We start from the raw sequence: 25,770 nt of genomic DNA on the forward strand, positions 1-25,770 counted from the left end.
ATTTTAAAGTACTTTTGATTAATGAATGTTTCTGTTTGATTACATTTGAGCTTATGCAAATATTTTATAAAATTAATTCATGGGATTCTTTTAAAAGTCTGACACATTCCAATTAATGGATGACTAGTAGAGACTTGTGATTTAATAGACCAGAACGCTATGCATTTATCTATTTACTCATTATAATCTGCATTTGCATATTCATAGGCAAAATGTTCGCCATGGTTTGGTTTCCATGATAGCTTCAAATTAGCTTTTCCAGAGCTGACCTGTCTAGAGCAAACATACAGCATAGGAATTTCCTTCCTTTAGAGTGTTTGCATAAACATACACAAATTAGGGTGATGTGATTAGAAACTCTGTTATTCTGTGCAATTTTTTGATAGGATGTATGTTTATATTTCATCTGATGCCTGTTGTCCTCTCTTTCAGTATTATGTTTCCCCAAAGTTGCCCCTCTTAATAGCTGCAAATACTTGTGTGTCCCTTATCATAGAAACTATTAACTCAGCATATAATTACACTATAGTTCTTTTACCCTCAAGTTTTCCCTAGTTCTTTAATTAAAGGCCAGGCCTAAGGATAAACAGCCTAGTTCTCTATAAAGTGCTGTGGCGAATAATAGATCAAACCTTAGCTCTAGGTTCTGAGTTCCTACAAAGTGGCTTCCAAACCAGGTTTATCAGCAGAATCACCTGGGGACCTTTTTTTTCTTTTTTTTTTTTCATTTTCTTTTAAAGCACAGATTCCCAATATTTATTAGTAGGATGGAGTACTGTTCACTAAACCCACCCTTCCCTTCTCTGCCCCTGCCATTTTTTTTTTCTTAGGTGAGGGAGGGAGCTGCCAATTTCAGAACTGCTCTTTTGACCTATGGAATGCAGCTATTATCATTGTACATGGAACATATGTTCATGTTGATTAGCACTGAATGTACATTTTTATTCTTTTTAGTAAAATTTTAAAGTATATCACAAAGTATGGCTGTGTGTAAACAGCTCTCTGATCACTGTAATCTGCTGCATTACATTTTGTTTTAAATAGGTTCATTGTGAATTTAAAGAATCTTCCATATGCAGAGATTTGACATTTTTTACTTGTGGAAACTGTAATTTTTTTCACATAATAGGATGGTCATGTGACTCCGTTTTACTAAGCATAGGTGGACTTACAGCCATCACAGCAATATAGCAGAATTCAACTTGCTTAAACCTACAAATGAAATAACAGTTATATAACTTAAAACTGTTTTTACTAAACTAGAGGCAAAACACGAGTCCACAAATGTCATTTATATGTAAAATTCTTCGTTTTATTTGAACATGTAATGTTTTAATGTTTCAGCCTGAGGCTGATGTTTGACATCAGGATGTAATAAGTAAGTATTTATTGAAATGCCATTACTACTTTAGAATAGGCGAAAATATATTTCTTCATTCCAAAATCCTATCTACAACTTTTAGAATTTCTACATGCTGATTTACTAGAAATATGCTGTGAAACACACACATGTCCAGAAAGCTGGACAGTCTGCACACTGAACCTTCTTTTTTCTTTAATAGCAAAGCAGAAAGATTGTTATAGGTGTAAAATAACTGAAATCTGACATTTGTGATTAAAAAGTCAATGATAAAGTTATATTTGGGATAGTCTGGATGTATATCTTACTAATTCATATCTTCACACTTGGATTGCATTTGAACAGCAAAGAGAATGGATGTGAAGAAGAGAAGGCTTGCCTTAGAGAATATGAGACTACTTATAAATGCAGAATTATGTTAAGTTCAGTTTGACCAAGAAAGATTGCTTTAAGCTAGAATATGAAAAGAGCATAGATATAAAATACAGGAAGAGTTCAGAAAAAAACGGTACATGAATAGGAAGGATAGTCAAAAAAATATTTCTTCTCTTAAGGGGAGGAAGATATTGATGCATAGATAGGGTCTCCCCTAAAAATGTATACACACTTTGAATGATTATAAAGTCAGTGTTTATTAACATACAGTTCATTTTCAAAATTTAAAAGAATCTATAGAAATGATTAATTTTTTGTTTTGTTTTTTGTCAACACCGTTTTCAAACTGATGACCATTCTGGTCCAAGCACTGCTGATAACGTGAAGCAATGGAATCGCAAACATCAAGAATCATTTTGTTTGGTATTTGTGTGCCCTCAGTTTGTCAACTATTGCCAGTTTTGGACAGTAAACTTCATCTTTTATGTATCCCCATAAAATAGTCTAATGGATAAATTTTCTTTGTCAAAGCTTCGTCTGGCTTCACCCATTATTTCAAATTAGTTAAACTTGAAAAGGAGTGAAAATTAAGTGAGTTATCAGCATTTAAAGTGTGTATACAGCCTTTGGCGGACACCTGAAGGATGATTGCTGGAAAGGTTAAGGTAGAAGAAAAATCTGATATTGTCTGTCCCAGAAATTTAAATATACTTTAAATACATAAATATAGGTTTGGAAGGGACGGATACGTGGTTGTTAGAAAGAGGTAAATGTTTCAAGAGAAGAGCTATGTCTGAGGAGGAAATACTTCAAAACAAATTATTAGGTATGTAACTGGAAGTGTTGGTAAATATAGAAATGAGTTACATGTAATAGCAAAGTTTCATATAATTGTTCATGAGATAGAAAAACAGTATGTGGTAACTTAAAGTCAGCTATATTAGAGAAAGGAAAAATTATAACTGGAAAAGATGAGAGGCAGAGGCATATTCTTTTGAATTTAAGTCAATAATACTGAAAGAAATGTTAATAATTTGGGAAAGTTGATGTGGAATGTGTGGTCAGCAGTGCAGAAGTCAGGATCACAGAAGGGTACATGCTAAAACCCCCACTCAATCAGCCAGTCAGATGTTTGCTCTTGACATAGTGTTAGTATGGTAATTAACAGTGTGGTTAGTAATTCTTAAAAAGACATATACAGGAAAAAAAAGGGGCACGTGTAATGCTTTCAACAATAAAGATTCTTTAAAAATATATATACAAACTTCTTTCAAATGTAACTGATTTTAAGAAGATTCTTTTTTTCTTAACTCACAGGGATATTGCTAGTGCAATAAAAGAACTTCTTGATACAGTGAATAATGTCTTCAAGAAATATCAATACCAGAACCGCAGGGTAAGTTTACTAGAAGCCATCCTAGATGTTAGTTTACACCTAGTTATTTTATTGAATTAAATACTAAGATGGTTTGATTACTGGGAATAACCTCCTATCTTTGACTTTGGCTTTTGTGTCATTTCTCTTTTCTTATTTAGCATTTTTTTCTTAATTGTTTTTGTTGTCTGTAGGCACTTGAACACCAAAAGAAAGAATTTGTAAAGTACTCCAAAAGTTTCAGTGATACTCTGAAAACCTATTTTAAAGATGGCAAGTAAGTACTTTTACTTATCATCCTTCTCTTTTAAAATTAAATCATATGGTTTGTGTTATACTAAAACCATATAAATTAAAGTCTTTTTACTGTAGTGCCAAGATCAGAAAAAGGTCTACCAACTACTAACTGTTAAAAATAAAAAGTGAATGGTGATAATCCAGCCATACCAGTCTAGGGCAAGAGTTGGCAGACCTTTTTCTGAAAGAGGCCAAATAGCAAATATTTTGACTTGGTGAGCTCTTTTCAATTGCCCACCTCACCTGTGCTGTTGTAGTACAAAGGCAGCCATGGAAACAAGTGGGCATTATAGCCATGTTCTAATAAAACTTTATTTATAGACACTGAAATTTGCAGTCACTCATCACATATTATTTTGATTTTTTCTTAATTTTACCATTTTTAAAAACATAAACGTAATTCTTAGCCTGCATTCCATACAGAAACAAGGTGAGATTTGGCTTCTTGGCCCAACATTTTTAGTAGCATCAGAATCCCCTGGAGGGCTTGTTAAAGCACAGATCGCTTTTGGGTTCCACCCCCAGATTTCTCATTGTCTAGGATGGATCCAAGAATTTGCATTTATTTCTAAGTTGTTCCCAGATGATAGTGATATGTTAGGTCTGTTGAGAGCTGCTGCACTAAAGTTAAAACAATGGTTCTTAGTCCTGTTTGCACATTAGATTTCCCTGAGTTCAGTTTTTAAAAATCCTAGTGCCTTGGCTCCACCCACCTTCAGAGATTCTGACTCAGTTGGCTTAGAGTGGGACCAGGATTTAGCAGTTGTATACAAGTGTACTAGGTGACTTCACAGTGCTGCAAAGGTTGTGATTCATTGTCCTGGCAGGAGAGACACTTTCACAGGAAGTATACTGAAAAGGTAAATGGCTTGTTATTTTTCAATTTATATACAATTGGCTGTTAAACACCCCAGAAAACCAAATATTTTATGTGTTTTTACCTATAGATATGTACATAAAAGGTATAGGTGATGCAGAGGCCATGTGTTCTGTGGCACTGAACCTGATAGAGAATTTTTGTATCAAGTAAAATTCAGAAAATTTTGTTGACAAAACCATTTTCTAACAGTGTTTAAAATTAGAAAAATAGTGACTACTTCAGCTATAGTTGGCATGACCTACCATGCTATCCTATAGAAGTTTTAAAATCCCTATATCTGTGCCAAATTATTGAATATTATTGTAATAAAATTTAAAAATAATAAGATAGTATATTAGAATGGTCTTGATTTTTAAAGCTATATTTTATAGCTCAAATAGATCAAAATATTTACATTTATATTATGAATTTAAAATACTGAGCTAAAGTATTAGTGGTTTTTCGTTGTTCCATATTACTATTCAGGTTGTCTCAGGGAAATGCCCCTTCATGATTTAGTTTAATAAGCTGGCAGGTGTGTTCTGAAAATAAACTTGCATCTGTTTTTCCTTCATCTCTGCTAAGCCCAAATAACCAGAAAACACATTAAAAGAATAATTTACATGTTGGGATCATTATTTCTGCTTCTAACTAATTAAGAACTGTCACGAAAAAAGCACGTTGAAAGATAGAAATTCATTTAGAGCCTAATTTTCATTAATCTGAAATGATTTACTTTCAATTTTTTAACAGTTCTAACAGGCATATAGATTATTTAGGCTTCCTGCCACTACTTTTTCTCCATTCAGCAGCTTCTTTAAATTACAATTAGTTGTGTATGATTAATGTGCCATTAGTTTTGTACCTGTTTCCTCAAACTGAAAGTTATTACAACAGCCTGATCTTTGATCTGTCTTTCAGTAGAGGGATGAATTTGCATTGATTCAACTAATTCGTTGGGGTCCCTCTTTTTTGATAAATGTCTGAGATGAAGATAAAATCTTTAGCTATGCAATTAAAAGCCTGATAAGGCCACTTGGTGGGACAAGGGCATCAGCTCTGTCCTCTAGTTGCATGAGGATGGGTTGATAGGAAATGTGGTACAGCACAACATATTTTTAAGAACATATATGTTGTCAGCTCCAAAATATTGAAACTGCATGATTATTTTGTTTTAAAAGTAGATTCATTCTAAAAGCAGTTTAGAATTCCCAGATTTGTTTTTTTGAAAGAAGGTATGAGAGATTGGGGTGAATCATATTTGAAAGTAATTAGGTTTTTCTTTAGTATTTATAATGCCCATTGCCATATAGATTTTGGGACTGAGTGTAATACTTAATGCAGATTTTAATTTGGTAATTTCTATGAACCACAGCGGGAAACTACATTTGAATCAGTTACTTGTTCGACTTATAGATGAACCCTGGTGGTTCAGAAGCCATCATTAGAAGCCCACCAACACCTAATTACCAACCAGAACCACTAGGGGGCAGTAATTCCTAGATAGTTTCAAATGATTGAGTTCCATTCAATTCCAATCTGGAATAAAATTTATGATACTCCGTACTTTCTCGACCTTTTTTCTTCTAAATTGATTTCATTGCTACTGTTATTGGGTGGGGTTAGTATAAATATTTTTAAAGAATGAGTTTTTTGGATAAAATTAATGCTTGTTCTTTTTTTTTTCTTCAAACAGGGCAATAAATGTGTTCATGAGTGCCAACCGACTAATTCATCAAACCAACTTGATACTTCAGACCTTCAAAACTGTGGCCTGAAAGTTGTATATGTTAAGAGATGTACTTCTCAGTGGCAGTATTGAACTGCCTTTATCTGTAAATTTTAAAGTTTGACTGTATAAATTATCAGTCCCTCCTGAAGGGATCTAATCCAGGATGTTGAATGGGATTATTGCCATCTTACACCATATTTTTGTAAAATGTAGCTTAATCATAATCTCACACTGAAGATTTTGCATCACTTTTGCTATTATCATTCTTTTAAGAATTATAAGCCAAAAGAATTTACGCCTTAATGTGTCATTATATAACATTCCTTAAAAGAATTGTAAATATTGGTGTTTGTTTCTGACATTTTAACTTGAAAGCGATATGCTGCAAGATAATGTATTTAACAATATTTGGTGGCAAATATTCAATAAATAGTTTACATCTGTTAAACATTTCTTTACTTGAAAAAGTTGATATATATATATGTAATATATAACCATAAGACCAAGATTACTTGGGTTAATGTCTAAAGAACTTTTAATGGGAGCTTGTCAGCAGTTTATCAAATAATTTAGCAGCAAGAATTTTTATTTTTTTGTCCTTAATCACTCTGGGCAAAAAGTAGTCAATGGAAATATTTTTTTATTTATATAGGGTACTGGCTATTTTTCCAGCCTGTTTTAAGAGACATATGAGTGAGATGTCAATTTATAGTGTTTTCACGTTATGATGCCACTTTTTGAACTCTGACAATGTAAAATTAAGTATTTCTTGTGTGCTAGGCCCTAATAAGCTTTGCGCCTTTTCCCCAAGAATAGCCACAACTAATAGTAATTTGAAGTTATACCAATGCTCATTGGTTTGAAATTGTCATGAGTGTTAATATTATTTACTCTCTTTAAATATATATATATATATATATAGATATATATAGTTTTATTTCACCATAGAGAAGTATTAAGGAAATTATGTATCAAATATTCATGTAAATAAGCATTTTCATTTTTCAGTTATGAAATAAAGGAAAAATTAGAATTTGTTTATTTTTTATAAAGATTTTAAATGTTAAACTACACTTCTGTTGGCAATACAATTTTTTTGCTATAATGAATTTAGTTACTTTTTAAATTTTTCTTCTTTTTCAAAAAGATTTTAAAAGAACTGCTATCATTGGCAATAGAAAAGGAATAAATTGCCCTGTTAGATGTAAACAGAAAATATGTGGAAAGAAGCAAAACAACAGACTACTGGATGAAATCTCATAATTTATGGACATTTTATTGAATTGATGATGTTTTTTTTCTTCCAAGCCAGTAAAAAGAATAGAATTGGTTATTTTAATACTATTTGTTTTTTACATAAAACTATTATTTACTCTTAGAAGTAGATGGGTGGTCATTTGCAAAATAGATATGAGTATATGAAAATAACATGTAATTTTTTTATCAGACTTTTCTAACATAAACCAGTACTTCCTCCTGTTGTCTTTACCTCTTTAGCAGAACACATTAGCTACCATGCCACAGCTTATCTGTTTTCAGAAGCCTTCTCCTTTTTTCCACTGTCCAATGTCTCCGTCTTTGTTTTTCATGAAACTTCCCTCCAGAAAGGAGACTTATTCTCGGGATAGCTCAGTTTCTTACGTAATCTTGGTGGGGAAAGGCCAATGTGGTCCTAGTCAGATACTTTTCCAGAGAACAGAAAAGTGGCTCCCAAGGAAAGGAAGACAAGGAGACATTGATCACCTTCTCTGTGGGAAGCACTATTCTAAGTACATTAATTCTCTTAATAGTCCTGTGATTTATCTGTCTGCCTCATAGTTATAGGAGCTGGTACCAGCTGGAGCCAGGGCTTGAATTCAGTGTTTATCTCCAGACTCCATGCTCTTTTCACCAAACTGTACTTCATCCATTGGCAAAAATGGACCTTGTTTAGAATATTGAATCCGTAACACAAAGCTGACAGGCTCTCCTTGATCCACATGGAAGTGGAAAAAACTAGGATAAGTCTTTTTTATAAATCTAAATTTGGTTTTAAAGGGTCATTCTTTGGTGATAATGGCTATTTTTTGGATGTTCAAAATGTCCCCTCACACTTTCTTGAAAGAAAATGATATAATCGTAGGTGGTAGGGTTGTTTTTTTTAACGATTGCATTTTAATAACCTTATCAGGCAAAGCATGAGATTGGCAACCCAATATCAGTCCCTTCTTTTTTTCTTAACTTTTTATGGAAATGACTTTATTTTTTAAGTATGTGTGTGTGTGTGTATACATATATATGTATATATATATATAATTTTATTTTTTCCATCACCATTTATCCCCTCTAAGCCCTCTTCTACCTCCACCTGGAAATGATTTTAAATTTGCAGAAAATTGGCAAAAATAAGAATAGTACAAAGAACATCTATACATCTTTTACCCAGATTCAACTATTACTGAAATTTTACCATTTTTATTTTAACATTTGCTTATTTACCCTCCCTGAAATCTCCTTGACTCTAGATAATTTCCATGGTCCCCTTTGTCTTTTACAGCTGTGACATGTTTCCGAAGAATACAGTCTTCCTTCTCCTCTATCCTCCTTTTTTAATAGTATGTTCTTCATTTTGGGTTTCCTCATTAGATTCAGATTGTGCATTCTTAGGATACCACATTGGTGATGCTGTGTCATCAGGTATCACAATCTGTGGGAGACTCTTTAAATCCATGCTAACATTTCCCCCCAGGATTTAGCATCCATTGATGATTCTTGCTTATTCCGTCTTTATTTTGATAGTTGCAAAATGGTGATTTTCTAATTATAGCATTTCTTCCTCGTGTACCAGTTAGCATTCTGCTGTAAGCAGGAGCACTCCTTTCTTCTTCGTAACTATCCATGTGAACGTTTATATTAACTATTGTTTTGGACACCTGATTTTCTATTTTTTCCAGGACTTGCATTTCATTTCTTACTTTGTCTTAATTGTCTTAGATTTGGCCAATAGGAGCTTCTGAGTCCTAATTCCTTGTGGCATCTGCTATCTTTTTTTTTTTTTTTTTTCACACCATCGTAAATAAAAGATGTTCCAGGATCTAGAATCGGCAGTTTTTCCAAGGAACCCTGGCTGCTGGGTATGTTCACCTTTACTAGGTGTTTTCCTGCTGCTAGGCCTGTTCAGCAGAATAGGAAATGTGCATGTACACATACATTTTACATGTGCTCATATCCACATTTGATTTAGAAATCATGCGTTCACTGTGCCTCCAATTCCATCCATCCTCATAGGGTTCTTCCTTGTTTTCCCATTTCATATTTCTCTGTTCCTTTTTCCTCACAATCCTGGCTCTTTAAAAAGTCCATCAGTTTATTCACTTGTTCAATCCGATAATACAGCTAAAATAGTTTTCCTTGCTTTTGCCCATAGAATGTATAAAAACACACTTAAAAGCCTGCAAGATTGTCTGTATCCTCTCCCTGTCTGTACCCTGCTCCAGACCAAAGATATATAATTACATTGTGTTCATAAATTACTTTGATTCATTCTTTTTTTTTCTTTTACTGTGTTACTTATTTGAAATAAATTGGGTTCATTTGTTTCCGTTTTCTTCCAAGTATAAGGTCTGCCCTCCCGCCCCCGTCCTTGGTTTAATTTTATTTTTTAAATATAAACCATTAACATGCATCCAAAAGTCACAACTACCAAAAGTTATACTGAGAGAAGTGTCATTCATCTCTCTTCAGCCCCATCTCCCCAACCCCCAACCCTGTAGGTATCTAACTTCACTGTTTTTTCCCCAGTGTTTCATTTTATGAAGAAAAATAGTAAATGTGTTTTCTTATTCCCCCTCTTTCTTACACAAAAGGTAGCATACATACAGGGAGACCAATCTTGGTTTGCCTAGGACAGAACTTTTCCTGGGATATAGAACTTCACATTAAAGCTAAAAACTGGGCAAATAGGGAGGGTTGGTCATTTTATATACATGCTCTTAAAATTTTTTAATTGATGTGTAATTTACATCCTGTGAAATTCACATCAATGTCCTTTAAAAAAATATTGAGGTAAAATTCAATGCCACAAAATTCACCCATTTTAAGAATTGTGCACTGACTACAACAACCCAGCTTCAGACACATTTTCAAAATCCCAACAGAATTCCTCATGCCTGGTTACAGTTAAATCTTGTTCCCACCTCACCCTGGTCCTCCCCAGTTCCAGGCAACCAGTAGCTAGTTTCTGTTACAGATTTTTCTTTTCTGGGCATTTCATAGAAATATAGTGATATCTTTTGAATCTGGCTTCTTTTAAGTATAATGTGTTCACAGAGTCTATCCATGTCATTGCATATATCAGCATTTCAGTATTGCTGAATAGTATTCCATTTGAATTATGCATGTTTTGTTATCCATGTAAAAGCTGATGGACATTTGGGTTGTTTACTTTTGGACTATGCATCATGCTACAATGAACATTCACCTGCAAGTTGTTATGTGGACATGGTTTTCATTTCTTTTGAGTGGAATTGTTGGATTGTATGATAAATTCATATTTAACTTTTTAAAAAATTTTATTTTATTGTTTAAAGCATTACAAATAGTAGTGCATTTGTCTCCTTTTTTTCCCTATTGACCTTCCCCCAGCTTCCCCTACCCCCTGGCACATGCCCCCCCCCCCCCCAAAGTGTCTTGTGTACATTGATTATGCTTATATACACGCATACAAATCCTTCGGTTGATCTCTTCCCCGCCCCCCCCCCCCCCCGCAACCCTCTCCAGCCTTCCCGCTGTAGTTTGACAATCTGTCCGATGCTTCTTTGCCTCTATCTATAAAGAACATCATATTTAACTGTCAAACTGATTTCCAAGTAGCTCTACCAATTTATATTCCCACCAGCAATGTATGCGGATTCTTATTTCTCCACATGCTCACCAATATTTTTATAGACATTCTTGTAGATACAAAGTGGTATCATTGTTAAAATTTTCATTTCCCTAATGGTAAATGAAGTTGAGCACCTTTTCATGTGCTTATTAGCTACTTCACATACATGCTCTGATGGACTTTGCATTTTCACTAAACATTTCCAGTAATCAATCACTCCATGTAAGTTCATAGAGATCTTTCTCTTTTTTCTTTTGTAGATGCTCAATGTTCATGTCATGTAGGTACCATATTTTATCCTATCAATCCACTGGTGTTCAGTACTTTGTAAAATTACAAATACTATTACAATGAATGATCTTACATATTTGTTTTTGTTTTAAGGTATACCTTCAGAGTAGATTTCCTAGAAGTGGTATTACTGAGTCAAAGGACATTTGCTTGTGTAGTTTTATTAGATACTAGAGGCCTGGTGCACGAATTCTTGCACGGGTGGGGTCCCTTGGCCTGGCCGGCGATCGGGGCCAATCGGGCTATCTTGCCAGTCCCTGTTGGGGCTGGCCAGCTGGAGGTGGGGAGGAGGTACCAATTGGGGCTGGCCAGCCAGAGGGAGGGACCACGAGAGGTTGCTAGCCGGCCCAGATTGGGGCCAATCGGGGCTGGCTGGCTACAGGGAGGAACCATGGGACGTTGGCCTGCCATGGGAGGTTGGCTGTGGGAGTGCACTGACCACCAAGAGGAAGCTTCTGCATTGAGCATTTGCCCCCTTGTGGTCAGTGTGCATCATAGTGACTGGTTGACCGGTCGTTCGGTCATAACGGTCACTTAGGCTTTTATATAAATAGATATTTATCAAGTAGTTTGTAATAACTTTATAGTGCCTGCTGATATATTCTATGTGCCCTAATATATGGTCAGATTTTTGCATATCTGTGTAAATGTTTCAGGCCTACATGAGAAGATTATATATTCTCTATTATTAGATGTAGTATTCAATATAAGTCCAGAACATATATCCTTGCTTTTTTTTTTTGCTGTTCACTGGCCCTGTGCTGCACTGTTTGTGAAAGTGTCTATTAATAGTGTGTTTTCTGTTTCTCCTTTCCTTTTGTAGTATTTATATAGGTGGCAGCTGTGTTATTTGTTGTATATATATTCATACCTGTTACATCTTCAATGTGAAATGTGGATTTTAACATTATAAAGTGTCCTTTATTGTCTAGTTTAATGCTTTTTGAAGTTTTTCTTTTGACCTTGAGTTAAACCCATTCACATTTATTGAGATGACTATTATGTTTGGGCTTAAATCTATTATATTATTTGTTATAATTTCTCTGTGTATTTTTGTTGTTGTTGTTGTGTGCACTTTGTTGTGTTGTTGGGGTTTTTTTAAATTTCTTTTTGTATTTAAGAAAGTCTGTATTTTTAAACTTGTGGCTTTGGATTAATATATATAGGATTTTTAATCCTTTTTTTTCTTAAACTTGTGCTATCTGGTATGCCAGATTAAATCATACCCTTGAACTCTCACCTACTACCTAAATGAGAGTCGGTGTGTGTTTTTTTCTACATTTCCCTTTTTCTCTCCCATCTGTCATTTTATTTGCATTTTTCTACCTATCAAAACAGAGAATACTCACACATACTCATTCTATCTCTGGTCCCACCATTATTTTGGTCTAAACTTGACAATTAAATGTATGAATTGCTCATGATAACTACTTTTGCCTAAGTTCTCTCAATCATCTAGATTGGATGAAATTCATCCTCTAGGTAGCTTTTATACTACACATTTATATAATATTCTGAATTCTTGTATGTTCAAAATAATTTTTCTGTAGTCTTGATAGTTAAAACATATATTGGTTGTGCATATCATGCTTGGTTCACATTTTCTTTCCTTAAGTTTCATGAAAATGTAGCTTTACTGTTGCCTTGCTTTATACAGTATGTTGTTTTGAGCAGTCCAATGTCATCTAATTCTCTTGCCTTTACATTATTTTATTTTTTTGCCTGGAAACCTTGAAGATTTTTTAATTTTCAGAGTCCAGATGCATGAAATTCGTGCACTCAGGGGGCGGGGGGTCCCTCAGCCCTGCTGCACCTCTCTCAGTCTGGGAGCCATCGGGGGATGTTTGACTGTGTAGTTTTATTAGGCTTAGGCCCACTCCCCCTGGGGACATCCTTAGCACTGCCGCAGAGGCAGGAGAGGCTCCCACCACCGCCATTGCGCTCACCAGCCATGAGCCTGGCTTCTGCCTGAGAGGCGCTCCCCCTGTGGGAGCACACTGACCACCAGGGGACAGCTCCTGCATTGAGCGTCTGGCTGCTAGTGGTCTGTGTGTGTCATAGTGACCGGTCGTTCTGCTGTTGGGTCGACTTGCATAATAGCCTTTTATTATATAGGATGTATCAGAATTAATCATTCCAGCTTGATTTTCCTGGCACTTGATGGGCCCTTTCTATTTGTAGATTGAGGTCTTCCTTTATGTCTGAAAAGTTTCATGGATTACAGTTTTAAGTATTACTTCTGTTCCATTGTTGAGCCCACTTTGCCTATCTTCCATTTTAACCACTTTCTCTGAAAACTTCTTGCTTTATTTCATTTCCACTTCTCTTGGTTGGTTTTTTTTTTTCATGCTTTTCTTCAAGACTCTTAATTTTTAATCCAAATCTACTTTCTCAAGCACTTTTGAATTTAATCTTGATTTTTGGTACAATTTTTTCCCCCTTCATTCAACCAACTCTCATTTCTTTCTATTTTTGTGCTTCTCTTTATTAGCACTTCTGATTAGGCTACTTTTTTCATATTCCGTATGTTTACTTGTGGATATTTTAGTTAGTTGGGGTGTGCTGGTATAGTTTTATTTAGCTCCTTGGGGTATTTGATTTTCAGCTGAGAAATGAATTCTGTTGTTGTTGGAGAAAGAAAGGTCAGTGTGCCCTGTCTCTTTTTCATTACCATCAAATGCTTATTTTTCTTTTCTTATTTTCTTTCCTCCTGTCTCATTCTTTTCCGAGTATAATGCTTCTTCAAAGCAACCACTTCCAGTCCTGCCTCTTGCATGTAACTAGTTTTATCAACTCACTATCAAATAACCACCCATTTCAGAATCTTGGCTTTTGCTGTTGCACTTTCTATTTCTAGGGGTGATTTAAGTTTCCTTTTTCTGTGTCCTCTGTTCCTTTTCTACTCCTTGGCACAGAATCTCTTAAACTTGTCTGCACTTGCTCTCCTCACGCCCAGGCTCGCCAGCAAGTAGGACAGAAGTGTGAGCTCTGTTGGGATTTTCCTTCTCCGCTTACAGGTGATATGAAGGTTGTCTCCTAATCCTGAAGGCACCAGTCATCTAAGATTTAATTTACTCTCCTTGTTGAAATTAATAATTTCATTTAGGAGAACATGGTGGATATTAAGAATCAGACAGCCACCATTATTCTCCTAACCTGAAATTTTCTTTTTCAGTTTCTGAAATAATTTTGCTGGCTTGTGAAATCCAAAATTCCTAAAACCTATGGAATAAAAGACTGGGCCTAACGGATAAATCATCACCTGGTATTTTTCATGGGAGGACAGATTCAGAAGGAAACTGTTGGCTCCCCTCGGTTCTCTCTGTCCCTTCTCCCATAGGCAGCCCTAGTAGGAAATGAGCTCCATTGCTCTTTCCCAGTGTTGGCACTCTGGCTGCCCACTTGCTGGTTAAATTGGGATATACTTTTCAAAGAAAGTTCTAAATGGCATATTCATGTTGGCTAAAATGGAATGCTCAAGGGCTTCAAATTAAGAAATAATGTGTCTATTGAGTCCAGTGGTTATTTTCAGTTGTCCAGTGAACTATGCAAATTAACTGTGAGACGTGATAGACTAAGTATAAAATTTGAGTAAAATCTGTTGTTACTAATGCTGGCTAAATTCACATGCATTTAGTCTAACTTTGACTGCTATAAGGAAATAAACTGCATGCCTTAAACAGTAACTATTTTCCCACAGGTCTTGAGGCTGGAAGTCTGAGTTCAGGGTGTCAACATGCGTTCTGGTGAGGGCTCTCTTCCTGGCTTGTAGGTGGCTACCTTCTCACTGTGTGCTCACATGGCACAGAGGTGGGAGGGTGGCAAGAGGGAGGGAGATTGATTGATCTTAATATAAGGAATTGACTCATGGGATTATGGAGGCTGACAAGTCCCCAAATCTGCAAGGTAGTTGGCAAGCTGGAGACCCAGGAGGACAATAAGTTAGTTCCAGTCTGAGTGAAAGCCTGAGAACCAGGAAAGCCAATGGTATAGTTCCCATCCGAGGGCAGGAAAGAAGCCAACATCGAATTCAAAGATCATCAAGCAATGAAGAGTTCTCTCTTACTCAGGGTAGGGTCAGCCTTTTTGTTCTCATCAGGTCTTCCACTGATTGGAAGAGGTCCACCTACATTACGGAGGCAGTCTGCTTTACTCAGTCTACTGATTTGATGAATGTTAACCTCACCCAAAATTACCCGCATAGAAACACTCAGAATAATGTTTGACCAATTTCCTGGGTACCCCCTCTCCCAGTCAAGCCGACACATGAAAGTAACCATCACAGACTGCAAGGAGGGAATCTTGGATCTGTTGTTAAGACTACTAAGAGGAAAGAAGATAAGAGAACAACCTAGAAGAACTAACAGTTTAAAAATCTGAATTTAGCCCTAGCCGGTTTGGCTCAGTAGATTGAAGGATCCCAGGTTCGATTCTGGTCAAGGGCACTTGCCTGGGTTGCGGGCTCAAGCCCAGTCGGGGGCGTGCAGAAGGCAGCCAATCAGTGATTCTCATCATTCATGTTTCTATCTCTCCCTGTCCCTCTCTGAAATCAATTAAAAAATACATATTTTTGAAAATCTGAATTTAGAATTTAATTCATGTGAAATATTTCATTGTCTTTGAAATGTGATTGTGACATCACTAATGAAGTCAATCATTACAGTAATTTGGGTTCTAAATATAAAATGATCTTAAGTTTTGAATTTGACAAATCAATGGTTTATATTGATCACCCTCCCTCCTAAACTATAGCTTACCAATAAGTAGGTCTAAAGAATGATGAAATAGTTTATTTTAGTTGAAAGATAAATAAGACTAGTAAATATTTGTTAAAATAATTTTATTGACATTACAATGTTACAGAATGCCACTCTCTCCCTAAAACACAGAAAAACAGAGAAAAGACAGCCAGCACAGTGCTTCACACTTAACAGGCACTTCATAAATACTGAAGAAGTGACCCATTATGCTACTTTTGCTTCAATAATATCAAATGTATGCTAAGTGTAGAAAATCTTCGGAGAAGACTAAGGGTGTTAAAACAAAGGATCTTTTTTTTTTTCCTTGCAGAGCAACAGAGATAAGAGTCAAGGAGGGGGATGTTAAAAACAACTATTGAACCTTCAGACATTTTTGAGGAAGGTCTAAGATCGATGCTAAAATTAATATTAAAAAAAAAGAGGGATGAAGCCCCTGAAACACACACACACACACACACACACGAATGTAAAAATGAATTTGCATACTATGCCAGAAAGGAAATGTTCTAGCGCATGATTCTAAATAGCATTACCTTAGAAATGTACTGAAATGTTTTATTTCCCATGAAATAAGATACTTCTTACTGTTTTGTAAAGATGCTAAATAAGAGCCAATAGTGCTTCAGAAAAGATGTCTCTTCACCTGGGCACATTGCCTAAAAAGCTACAAATTATCAACAAGACATTATTCTAAATGGAATCTGAAAAAGAAGAATTTATATAGATTAAATTCCAAATGAGCTAAGATTTATGTGTGTGTGGGAGGGGGGGGAGGGGTGGAATGTCTGTATAGTGGTCTATTTCGTGATTGACATTTGTATTTGGCTTCTTTATAATGTTTATGCTTTTTTCTTTTTTATTAAGCTTTTTCCAAAGATTGTTTTTGAGTGTTTTTATGATTTTGACAGGTTGACATTTATACTCCAAGCAAAAGTGCTAAGCTTTTTCAAGCATGTGTTACTAAGGTCTTCGAGAAAATAAACCCAGTCATTTGATACCACTGCAGGGAAAGACTAACCATCTTTCTAAATCAAGTCAGCTATTCACACACGTACATAATATTTTATTTTATTCTATAATTATCCTACAGTGTCTGGTTTTGTGAGTATGGGTAGAAGTTACTCTCTGCATAGCAGTATACTCATTAACATACTTCTTGCCTGTCTCCTTTTTTGATGATACCTGTACTCGAAAGCACTAGATGAGCTACCTTGGCTCCTTGATCCCCTCTCTCAAGGAAACTGCCTCACCCATCGCCATTGCTGAAGGAAAGGGATCTTGGCTGTTTTTCTGTGACCCTTCCCAGCCACACTGATTGGAACAGGATGGAAACCGTATCCAAGGGCAGAAAATTGCTGGTGGGTGGCCTTTGAGATTGCCAATTCCTGATGAGCCAACCCATTTCAGATTCCTGCTCCAGCTTCTAAACTGGAGAATTCTAAAGATTGATTGGCAGTGGGAGAGGAAACTGACAAAACACAATGAAGCTATAAAGCAGACAGGGCACCCATGAGTAACATTGGGAGGAAGCAGAAACCGAGTAAGGGTGAGGTAGGGAACATTGATCTGAGGGTCAGCTGTCAGTGTGTAGTGAAGAAGTAGTGTAGAAACAAAAGCAGAAACAGCTGAGAGTTACTCAAGGTACATTTAGATGAAAACCCATTTGCTGTGATAAAATAATCGAATTCCCAGCCCTGGTTGGGTTCCAGAATGACCTTCCAGTATTTAAGTATTACATCAAATTTGGTGGTGCTGTAATTTCTTATTTCTCCAGGAATCAGTCTCTCTCTCTCTCTCTCTCTCTCTCTCTCTCTCTCTCTCTCTCTCTCTCTCTCTCCCACCCCCCTCCCACCCTCCCTCCCTTCATCCCTCCCTCCCCCCTCCCTTATTTCTTCTCCCTTCCCTTTTTTAATTGCACTATATAACAAACTCTCATTACTTGCCTATCTGAGTGAGCTTGTTTTTATAACCAAAATAGCCTGACCTACATTGCTTAATGATAGTTCTTGGGTAGCTCTATTTATGGAATATTAATACTTAGGTATTGATTTATTTTTCCTAATGCCAAAATACTAGATTTGTTCTCTTATTTTCTCCATTCCCCCAATATATTTTGCATCCCCCCATTTTTTTTTTAATTTAAATTCTTCATTGTTTAAAGTATTACATAAGTCTCCTTTTCCCACACTGAACTCTCCCTAGCCACTCCCTCCCCCACCACATGCCCTCACGTCTCTACTGTCTGTGTCCATTGGTTATGCTCATATGCATGAATACAAGTCCTTTGGTTGATCTCTTACCATCACCACCACCCCACCCCCACCTTCCCTCTTAGGTTGGACTGTCTGTTCAATGCTTCTATGTCTCTGGCTCTATTTTGTTCATTACTTTATGTTGTTCATTATATTACACAAATAAGATCATGTGATATTTATGTTCCTCCAACTGGCTTATTTTGCTTAACATAATGCTCTCCAGGTCCATCCATGCTGTTGCAAATAGTAAGAGTTCCTTCTTTTTTACAGCAGCGTAGTATTCCATTGTGGAGATTTAACACAGTTTTTTGGGTTTTTTAGGAGTTTTTTTTTCAATTATGGTTGAAATTCGATATTATATTAGTTTCAGGTGTATAGCATAGTGGTTAGATATTTATATAACTTATGAGGTGATCCCCTTGATAAGTCTACCTACCTGGCATCATACAATATCATTGATTATATTCCCTGTGCTATACTTTACATCCAGTGCCTACTTTGTAATTGCTAATTTGTACTTCTATTTTTTAAAAATCTTTATGGTTGAGATTATCACAAATGTCCCTCTTTTTTCCCCCCATAGCTCCCCTCTGCCCCATTTCTGCCCCACCCAGGCCCTTGCCACCCTATTTTCTGTGTCCATAGGTAATGCATACATGCATATAATATTTTGTCTAATCTCCTCCCACAAACACACACACTTCCTTCCCTCTGATAATCGTCAGTTTGTTCCATTTCCATGCCTCTAATTCCATTCACCAATTTATTCTGTTCATTGGATTTTTTATTTGTTTGATTTTTAGATTCAATTGTTGATAAATATGTATTTGTTGCCACTTTGTTGTTCATATTTTTTATCTTTATCTTTTTTTTCTTCCTCCTCCTCTTCTTAAAGAATACCCTTCAGCATTTCATATAATACTAGTTTGGTGGTGATGAACTCCTTTTTTTAGTCGGTGAAGCTCTTTATCTGACCTTCAATTCTAAATGATAGCTTTGCTGGGTAGAGTAATCTTGGTTGTAGGTTCTTACTATTCATCACTTTAAATATTTCTTGCCACTCCCTTCTGGCCTGCATGGTTTCTGTTGAGAAATCAGCTGACAATTGTATGGGCACTCCCTTGCAGGTAACTAACTGCTTTTTTCTTGCTGCTTATAAGATTCTCTCTTTGTCTTTAGCCCTTTGCATTTTAATTATGATGTGCCTTTGGGTTCCTCTTGTTTGGGGTTCTCTGTGCTTCCTGGACTTGTAAGTCTATTTCTTTCATCAGGTAGGGGAAGTTTTCTGTCATCATTTCTTCAAATAGGTTTTCAATATCTTGCTTTCTTTCTTCTGTCACCCTCATAATTCACTTGAAGTAGTCCCAGAGGCTCCTTACACTATCTTCATATTTTTGGATTTTTTTTTCTTCTGGTTGGGTGTTTTTTGCTTCCTCATATTTTAAATAGTTGATTTGATTCTTGGGATCCTCTAGTCCAGCGGTTCTCAACTTGTGGGTCGCAACCCCTTTGGCAGTACAATGACCCTTTCACAGGGGTCGCCTAAGACCATCCTGCATATCAGATATTTACATTACGATTCATAACAGTAGCAACATTACAGTTATGAAATAGCAATGAAAATAATTTTATGGTTTGGTCACAACATGAGGAACTGTATTTAAAGGGCCAGAAGGTTGAGAACCACTGCGTCTAGTCTACTGTTGAATCCCTGTATATTATTCTTTATTTCAGTCAGTGTATGCTTAATTTCTGACTGGCCCTTTTCCTTTTTTTTTTTCTGCATTCTCACTAAGACCCTTGAAAATCTCACTAAGTCCCTTGGAGGTTTCTAGATGATTCTTGAGTAGCCTTATAACTATGGTTTTGAACTCTATATCCAGTAGTTTGCTTTCTTCCATTTCTTTCATTTGTGACATGTTTCTTTGTCTCCACATTTTGGCTGCTTCCCTGTGTTTGTTTCTATGTGTTGGGTAGAGCTGCTAAGTCTCTTTGAGTTGACAGAGTGGCCCGTGTGTATTAGGTGTCTTATAGGGCCAGTGGCTCAGCCTCCCCAATCACCTGAGGTGGACACTCTAGGTGCACCTCTTTGTGGGCTATGAGCACAGTCTTGTTGTAGTTGAGACTTGATTGCTGTTGGTGTCACTGGGAGGAATTGACCTCCAGGCCAATTGGCTGTGGGAATTCACTGCAACTACAGTGGGAGAGCTGCTGGGCAGGAGACATCCTTATGGAAGACTTGCTTCAGTGGGGCTTTGGTGCTCACTGAGTCTGTCCCTTGAGTGTGTTGCTTATGGATGTATAGAGTTGTAATCTGATATGGTCTCACACTGACCACTGGGTACATTGGCTCTTTGGTCTCCAGGGAGGTGCAAAGTCAGCCTGGGGCCACCCAGCAGGAGCTACAGAGAGATCTTCAGATTCTTCCTCTTTGTATGGAAGTGCCCAGACGAGGCTCAGCTGTGAAGCAAGGCAGGCTGGTGCTGGTGCCGGGTCTTGGGCCTTTTATTGATACATTTGGGGCTACTGACCCAGCTGCAACTTGTTTGACAGCTTTTAGCCTGAGCAAGGACAGGTCATTCATATGCAAAAGCTGCTGCCCACAGCTTGAGTGGGGTTGTAAATTGGATGGGCGGGGTCTCAGGGAATCACCAGGGTGGAGCAAACAGAAATGGCTGCCAGTCAGCCCTGTGACCAGGGAGGTGCCAGCACAGGAACAAAGACCACCGCAAGTACCTCCATCTGGAAGAAAGCTGTCCCCGAGTTCCTGCCCTGATGCCAGACAGTCCAGTTCCTCTGCATATGTGTTTGGGTCCCCCAGAGCCTCACCCTGGTGCTGGAGCTCAGAGGAAGCAGGAGCTTGTAAGTTCAGTTCATGGTGCTGGCCTTTTAAGAGGAGCAGCTGGGTCTCCAGCAGCCTGTGTGTCACTCAGCCCCAGTCTGCTCTGGTTTTTCCAGCCCATAGTTCTTACTGCCCATAGGGACTTCTTTTCCCAGTTCTGAGACCCTGGGCTGGGGGTCTGGTGTGGGGCTGGGACCCCTTGCTCCTCCCAGGCCACCTTCATACAAATGATCTCCCTCCCAATTAAAAAAGGGGCACACGTGGGTGCCAGACCAGCCTGTTCTGCGCCTCCACAACTCCCACCAGTCTCAGTGTGCTTTCTTCTTTACTGCTTTAGTTGTAGGACTTCCATTCAGCCTGCTTGCTGGCAGTTCTGGATGATGGTTGTTCTGTATTTTAGTTGTAATTATGATGTGGTTGTGGGAGGTGGCGAGTACAGGCATTTACCTATGCTGCCATCTTGGTTCTCCTGTCCCTGTTTTTTGTTTTTGTCCCCCCTCGCTCCCCCCCCCCACAGATAATTTACCACTAAAAAGAAGGAGGAAAAGAAAGGAGGTGAATAGTGTAATTATGCATTGCTATTCTTTCTGCTGGCCTGCACAATTATCAACTACAGTATTCCCCTGGCTAATCAGAATTTCCTTATAATTTAGAAAAGGATTATGCCTACAATTCTATCACTAACTAATAAAAGGCAGCTAGATTTTTTTTTAAATTTTATTTTTACTTTGCTGCTTAAGAGAGAAAACCATACATAACAGATACTTCCCAGGTAACAAGAAAGCACAAAGGAACAACAGTCCTTACCTGTTTGTTCCTTTACCTCCAATTTTTGTTCAAAAATACAAAGAGCACAGACATAGGAAAATGACTTCAGGTGTAGCTTTTCCATGATTAGTGGTCAGAATCTTGATCTGTGCTGATCCCCGCCCCCCGCCCCCCATCTCGATCTCCTTTCTTCCATCATAAGTACAAAACATAGAAAACACTCCGACATGCAAAGTCCATTCTTGATTGGACACCCCACTTAGCTGGCTCTCAGGAACCTGGGTCTCATAAGTCTAAAACTTCATTAACTGCTTAAACCTGGCATATCCTCTAGTATTTTCTAACAAGACAAATGTTATCATCTTCCTAATTGTATCTGTTAGGAAGTATTAGGTAGTATTAGGAAGTATTATTTCTTAAACATAAGAAATCTAGGAAAAGGCAGTTGTTGATGTTGGTTAAACAGCTCAGGCATTGACTTTTCTGAGATTTTTTGCAGTCTTTCTCTCATTTACCAGGCATGATGTCCACATTCAGGGCAGAATGAAGAAAAAGGGAGATCCTTTCCTATTTTACCGTATAAAACAAAAATTTTAAAAAAAGCCTTCCCAGGACCCACGGCAGTCTTGTACCTAGGGTTTCATTAGCCAGAATTGTGTCATTGTGTCATGTGGCCATTTCTGTCTGTAAGGGAGTCTGAGGAAAAAAAAGCAGGCTGTCTTGCCTGGAGTTGGACAAGGCGTTCTTCATGAAATGAGTGTTTCATTAGCAAGGAAGAGGCAGAGAAGAGATGAGGGTAGGAAACCCAAACTGTTAGCAAGTCAGCTAGAAGAAAAAGATTAACAGTTGATCCAGACACCTTTGCAAGCCTCAGAAATACATGGCATTTGGCCTTTTATAGAATCACTCTTGAAACATTAACTCCAAGAATTATAAGGAGGTTGTGTATATGGACCTAAGGAAAATGAGAGGACTCTAATGGTTCAAGCTCCTGTACTTTCCTGTCACAAATGATTATGAAGAAATGGATAACTAATATTATGAGATGCAGGCTGCCCTGGAGAGTAGGCATGGTCATGGGCATCTGGGTGGGAGGAGGAGTGCTGTGTCTCCAGGTGTAAAAGCTGAAATGATCCCAGAGCCAATGGTTTCCCCAAGGGAGGTTGTCCTGCCCAGATGACAACCACTGGGCATCAATGATCTTCCATAAATGCATATCTCATCCTGTTACATCCTCTGCTTAAACATTTCCATGCTTCCTGTGCTCTCAGCAGGCACGCCTGGCTCTTCCACATGACTGTCATGGTCTACCAGTGGTCAGCAAACTGCGACTCACAAGCCACATGCGGCTCTTTGGCCCCTTGAGTGTGGCTCTTCCACAAAATACTGACTTCTGCGCATGGGCCACGAAGTTTCAATCGCACTGTACGTGCGCGCCCGCATGTGGTATTTTGTGGAGAAGCCACACTCAAGGGGCCAAAGAGCCGCATGTGGCTCGCGAGCCGCAGTTTGCTGACCACTGGTCTAGACTAGCTACTATCCCCAGAAATCCCCCATGAACTCGGTCCCCTGCAGACCTTTGACATACTGTGTCCTCTGTTTAAACCCTCTTCTTCCTGTTCTATCTGGCAAGTACCTAATCATCACTTGGGTGCCATCAGAGCTTTGGTTTCTTTCAATCTTCTTTCCTCATTTCCAGCTTTGGGTTAGGAGGTCCTGTATGTGCTTTCTTGAATCCATCTCATCACTGCTCTTACAGCACTGAATGGCAATCCTCTCTTATTTATCTAACTCAACTAGATCGTAAGCTCCATGAGAGTAGGGACCAGTCTGTCTTTGCCACTTTATATCACTGGTGCATAACACTATGCTTGGCCTATAGTATCTATCAATCAATGTATGGGGAAATGAATGAACAGGTGAATAAACAAATATATATTTACACTATATTCCTTTGAGAGAATTCACTTGCTATAAAACAAGTACCAAAATCCCCATGCAGGTAGAGCAGGTAGCATAGAGCTCAGCATGTGGCAGGCGTACAGATGTTTGACTGACAGATCCATTAGTTGATCATATGATGATTTCATTCATCATCATTAAAAAGTATTGACCATGTCCACATTCATGTTCTGGGTACTACACGTGGATGACCACAATAGCAGTATCTGGGACATCGCATCATTTCTTTTGCTGTGGAGCTCACAGCATTCTTATACTTTCCCCTCCCCTCTTTTTAAAATGAAGTACTGGAAGGGACTTGAAAGATCATGTGATTTAAATTTTTTAGATGAGGATTCTGAAATCAGAGAAGTTGAATAACTTCCTCCAAGGTCAAGCAGCTGGTGGCGGTTGTAGATTTGTGTCATTATCTCCTTTGTCGGAGACCTGACTCACTTCCCTTAATTTAGCATCCCACTTGGTAAATTTGTGAGCCAGACCATCACCACCACTCTATTTTCCCAGCAGGTGGAGGGGCTCTTTTCCCTGAGCTGACTGCCCCCTCTCCACACACGCACATCTGTAGTGGACATGAACACAGTAATCAGCATCCTGCCATCTGTGTACTCCCCACCTCATTTGAGACTGCATTTTAAAAGCTTGCCTTGAAAGGACCTCATGGGGTTTTTTTGTTGTTGTTTTTTTACTTTTTCAGACATTGGCACGAATTAATCTTGAGAATTACAGAACCAAAATATGTTGAGTAAATTAAGACCCATTTTCTCTGACAGCATTTGGTCTAGGCAATGATTGCAACAGCTCCATCTGCATTTGCAAGATGCCTTCTCTATGAGTGCACTTAACAACTTGATTTAGGAGTGTACTTCTGATATTAACGTCACTATTGCGGCTCCTGCCACGGAGAAATGGAGGCCCTTGGTCTCAAGAGCTTTTCGTCAGAGCGCCAGTTCAGGAGCCCTATGTTCTGTGAGAGATATTTATTGTGGCATTGCTCTCTCTCGGGATCACAGCTTTCAATCTTTTGGAGTGCATTTGTCTCACAACTTTGATTTTTACAAGTTTTTGAATTTCTTTTTATTGCCTTTTATTTTTTAAAATGTCTTCACTTTCCTAGATAGATTTTCTTAGAGTAAAGAAAGGTGACATGGAAGCATTTTTCACAGGAGTGCAAATTTTTCTAATTGTGTGTGTGTGTGTAAGTACAGGATTGGCCCAAGGGAAGACGTATGAAACACATAAAAATATATATATTTGAGCCCTAACCGGTTTGGCTCAGTGGATAGAACGTCGGCCTGCGGACTGAAGGGTCCCAGGTTCGATTCCAGTCAAGGGCATGTACCTTGGTTGCGGGCACATCCCCAGTGGGGGGTGTGCAGGAGGTGGATGTTTCTCTCTCATTGATGTTTCTACCTCTCTATCCCTCTCCCTTCCTCTCTGTAAAAAAAAATCAATAAAATATTATATATATATATATATATTTGAGCCTGGCCGGCATGGATCAGTGGTTGAGCTTTGACCTATGAATGAAGAGGTCATGGTTCGATTCCCGGTCAGAGGCACATGCTTGAGTTGTGGGCTTGATCCCCAGAATGGGGTGTGTAGGAGGCAGCCAATTAATGATTCCCTCTCATCATTAATGTTTCTCTCTCTCCCTCTCCCTTCCTCTCTGGAATCAATAAAAATATATTTTAAAAAATTTGATGCCAATCTATTTCTTGTTCTGTAATCTCTTTTTTATTTATTAAAACATTTATTCAATAAATATTTATTTGTTGCCTATGATGTGCCAAGCACTGAGCTAGGTGTTTGATAATAATAAACATATTAATAACAAACATTTCTATACATGAATTGTCTTTCCTGTATATCTATATAACCAACAATATTAGTTTCCAAGGGCTACCATAACACAGTACCACAAAGTGAGTGGCTCAAACAAAGATGCATTACCTCAAGTTCTGGAGGCTGGAGGTCCTAGGGAAGGATTTGTTTCAGGTCTCACTCATAGCTGTTGGTAGTTCCTTGGTTTG

The 25,770-nt window shown here is 37.8% G+C and overlaps 1 protein-coding gene across 3 annotated transcripts in view; it reads left to right on the top strand.

Moving 5' to 3' along the window:
• The window catches only part of PDCD10 (programmed cell death 10), a 45,266-nt gene extending 38,816 nt beyond the window's left edge, over positions 1–6,450 (top strand). For all 3 annotated transcript variants that reach the window (XM_036347400.1, XM_036347402.1, XM_036347401.1), the window contains exons 6-8: positions 3,053–3,131; positions 3,305–3,387; positions 5,963–6,450. In XM_036347400.1, the coding sequence (XP_036203293.1) occupies positions 3,053–3,131; positions 3,305–3,387; positions 5,963–6,044 (244 nt within the window). In that variant the 3' untranslated portion in view covers positions 6,045–6,450. The remainder of the gene's footprint in view (positions 1–3,052; positions 3,132–3,304; positions 3,388–5,962) is intronic.
• The last annotated feature ends 19,320 nt before the right edge of the window (positions 6,451–25,770 follow it).

The sequence above is a fragment of the Myotis myotis genome, unplaced genomic scaffold, assembly GCF_014108235.1.
Source record: "Myotis myotis isolate mMyoMyo1 unplaced genomic scaffold, mMyoMyo1.p scaffold_m19_p_2, whole genome shotgun sequence".
NCBI classification, from domain to species: domain Eukaryota; kingdom Metazoa; phylum Chordata; class Mammalia; order Chiroptera; family Vespertilionidae; genus Myotis; species Myotis myotis.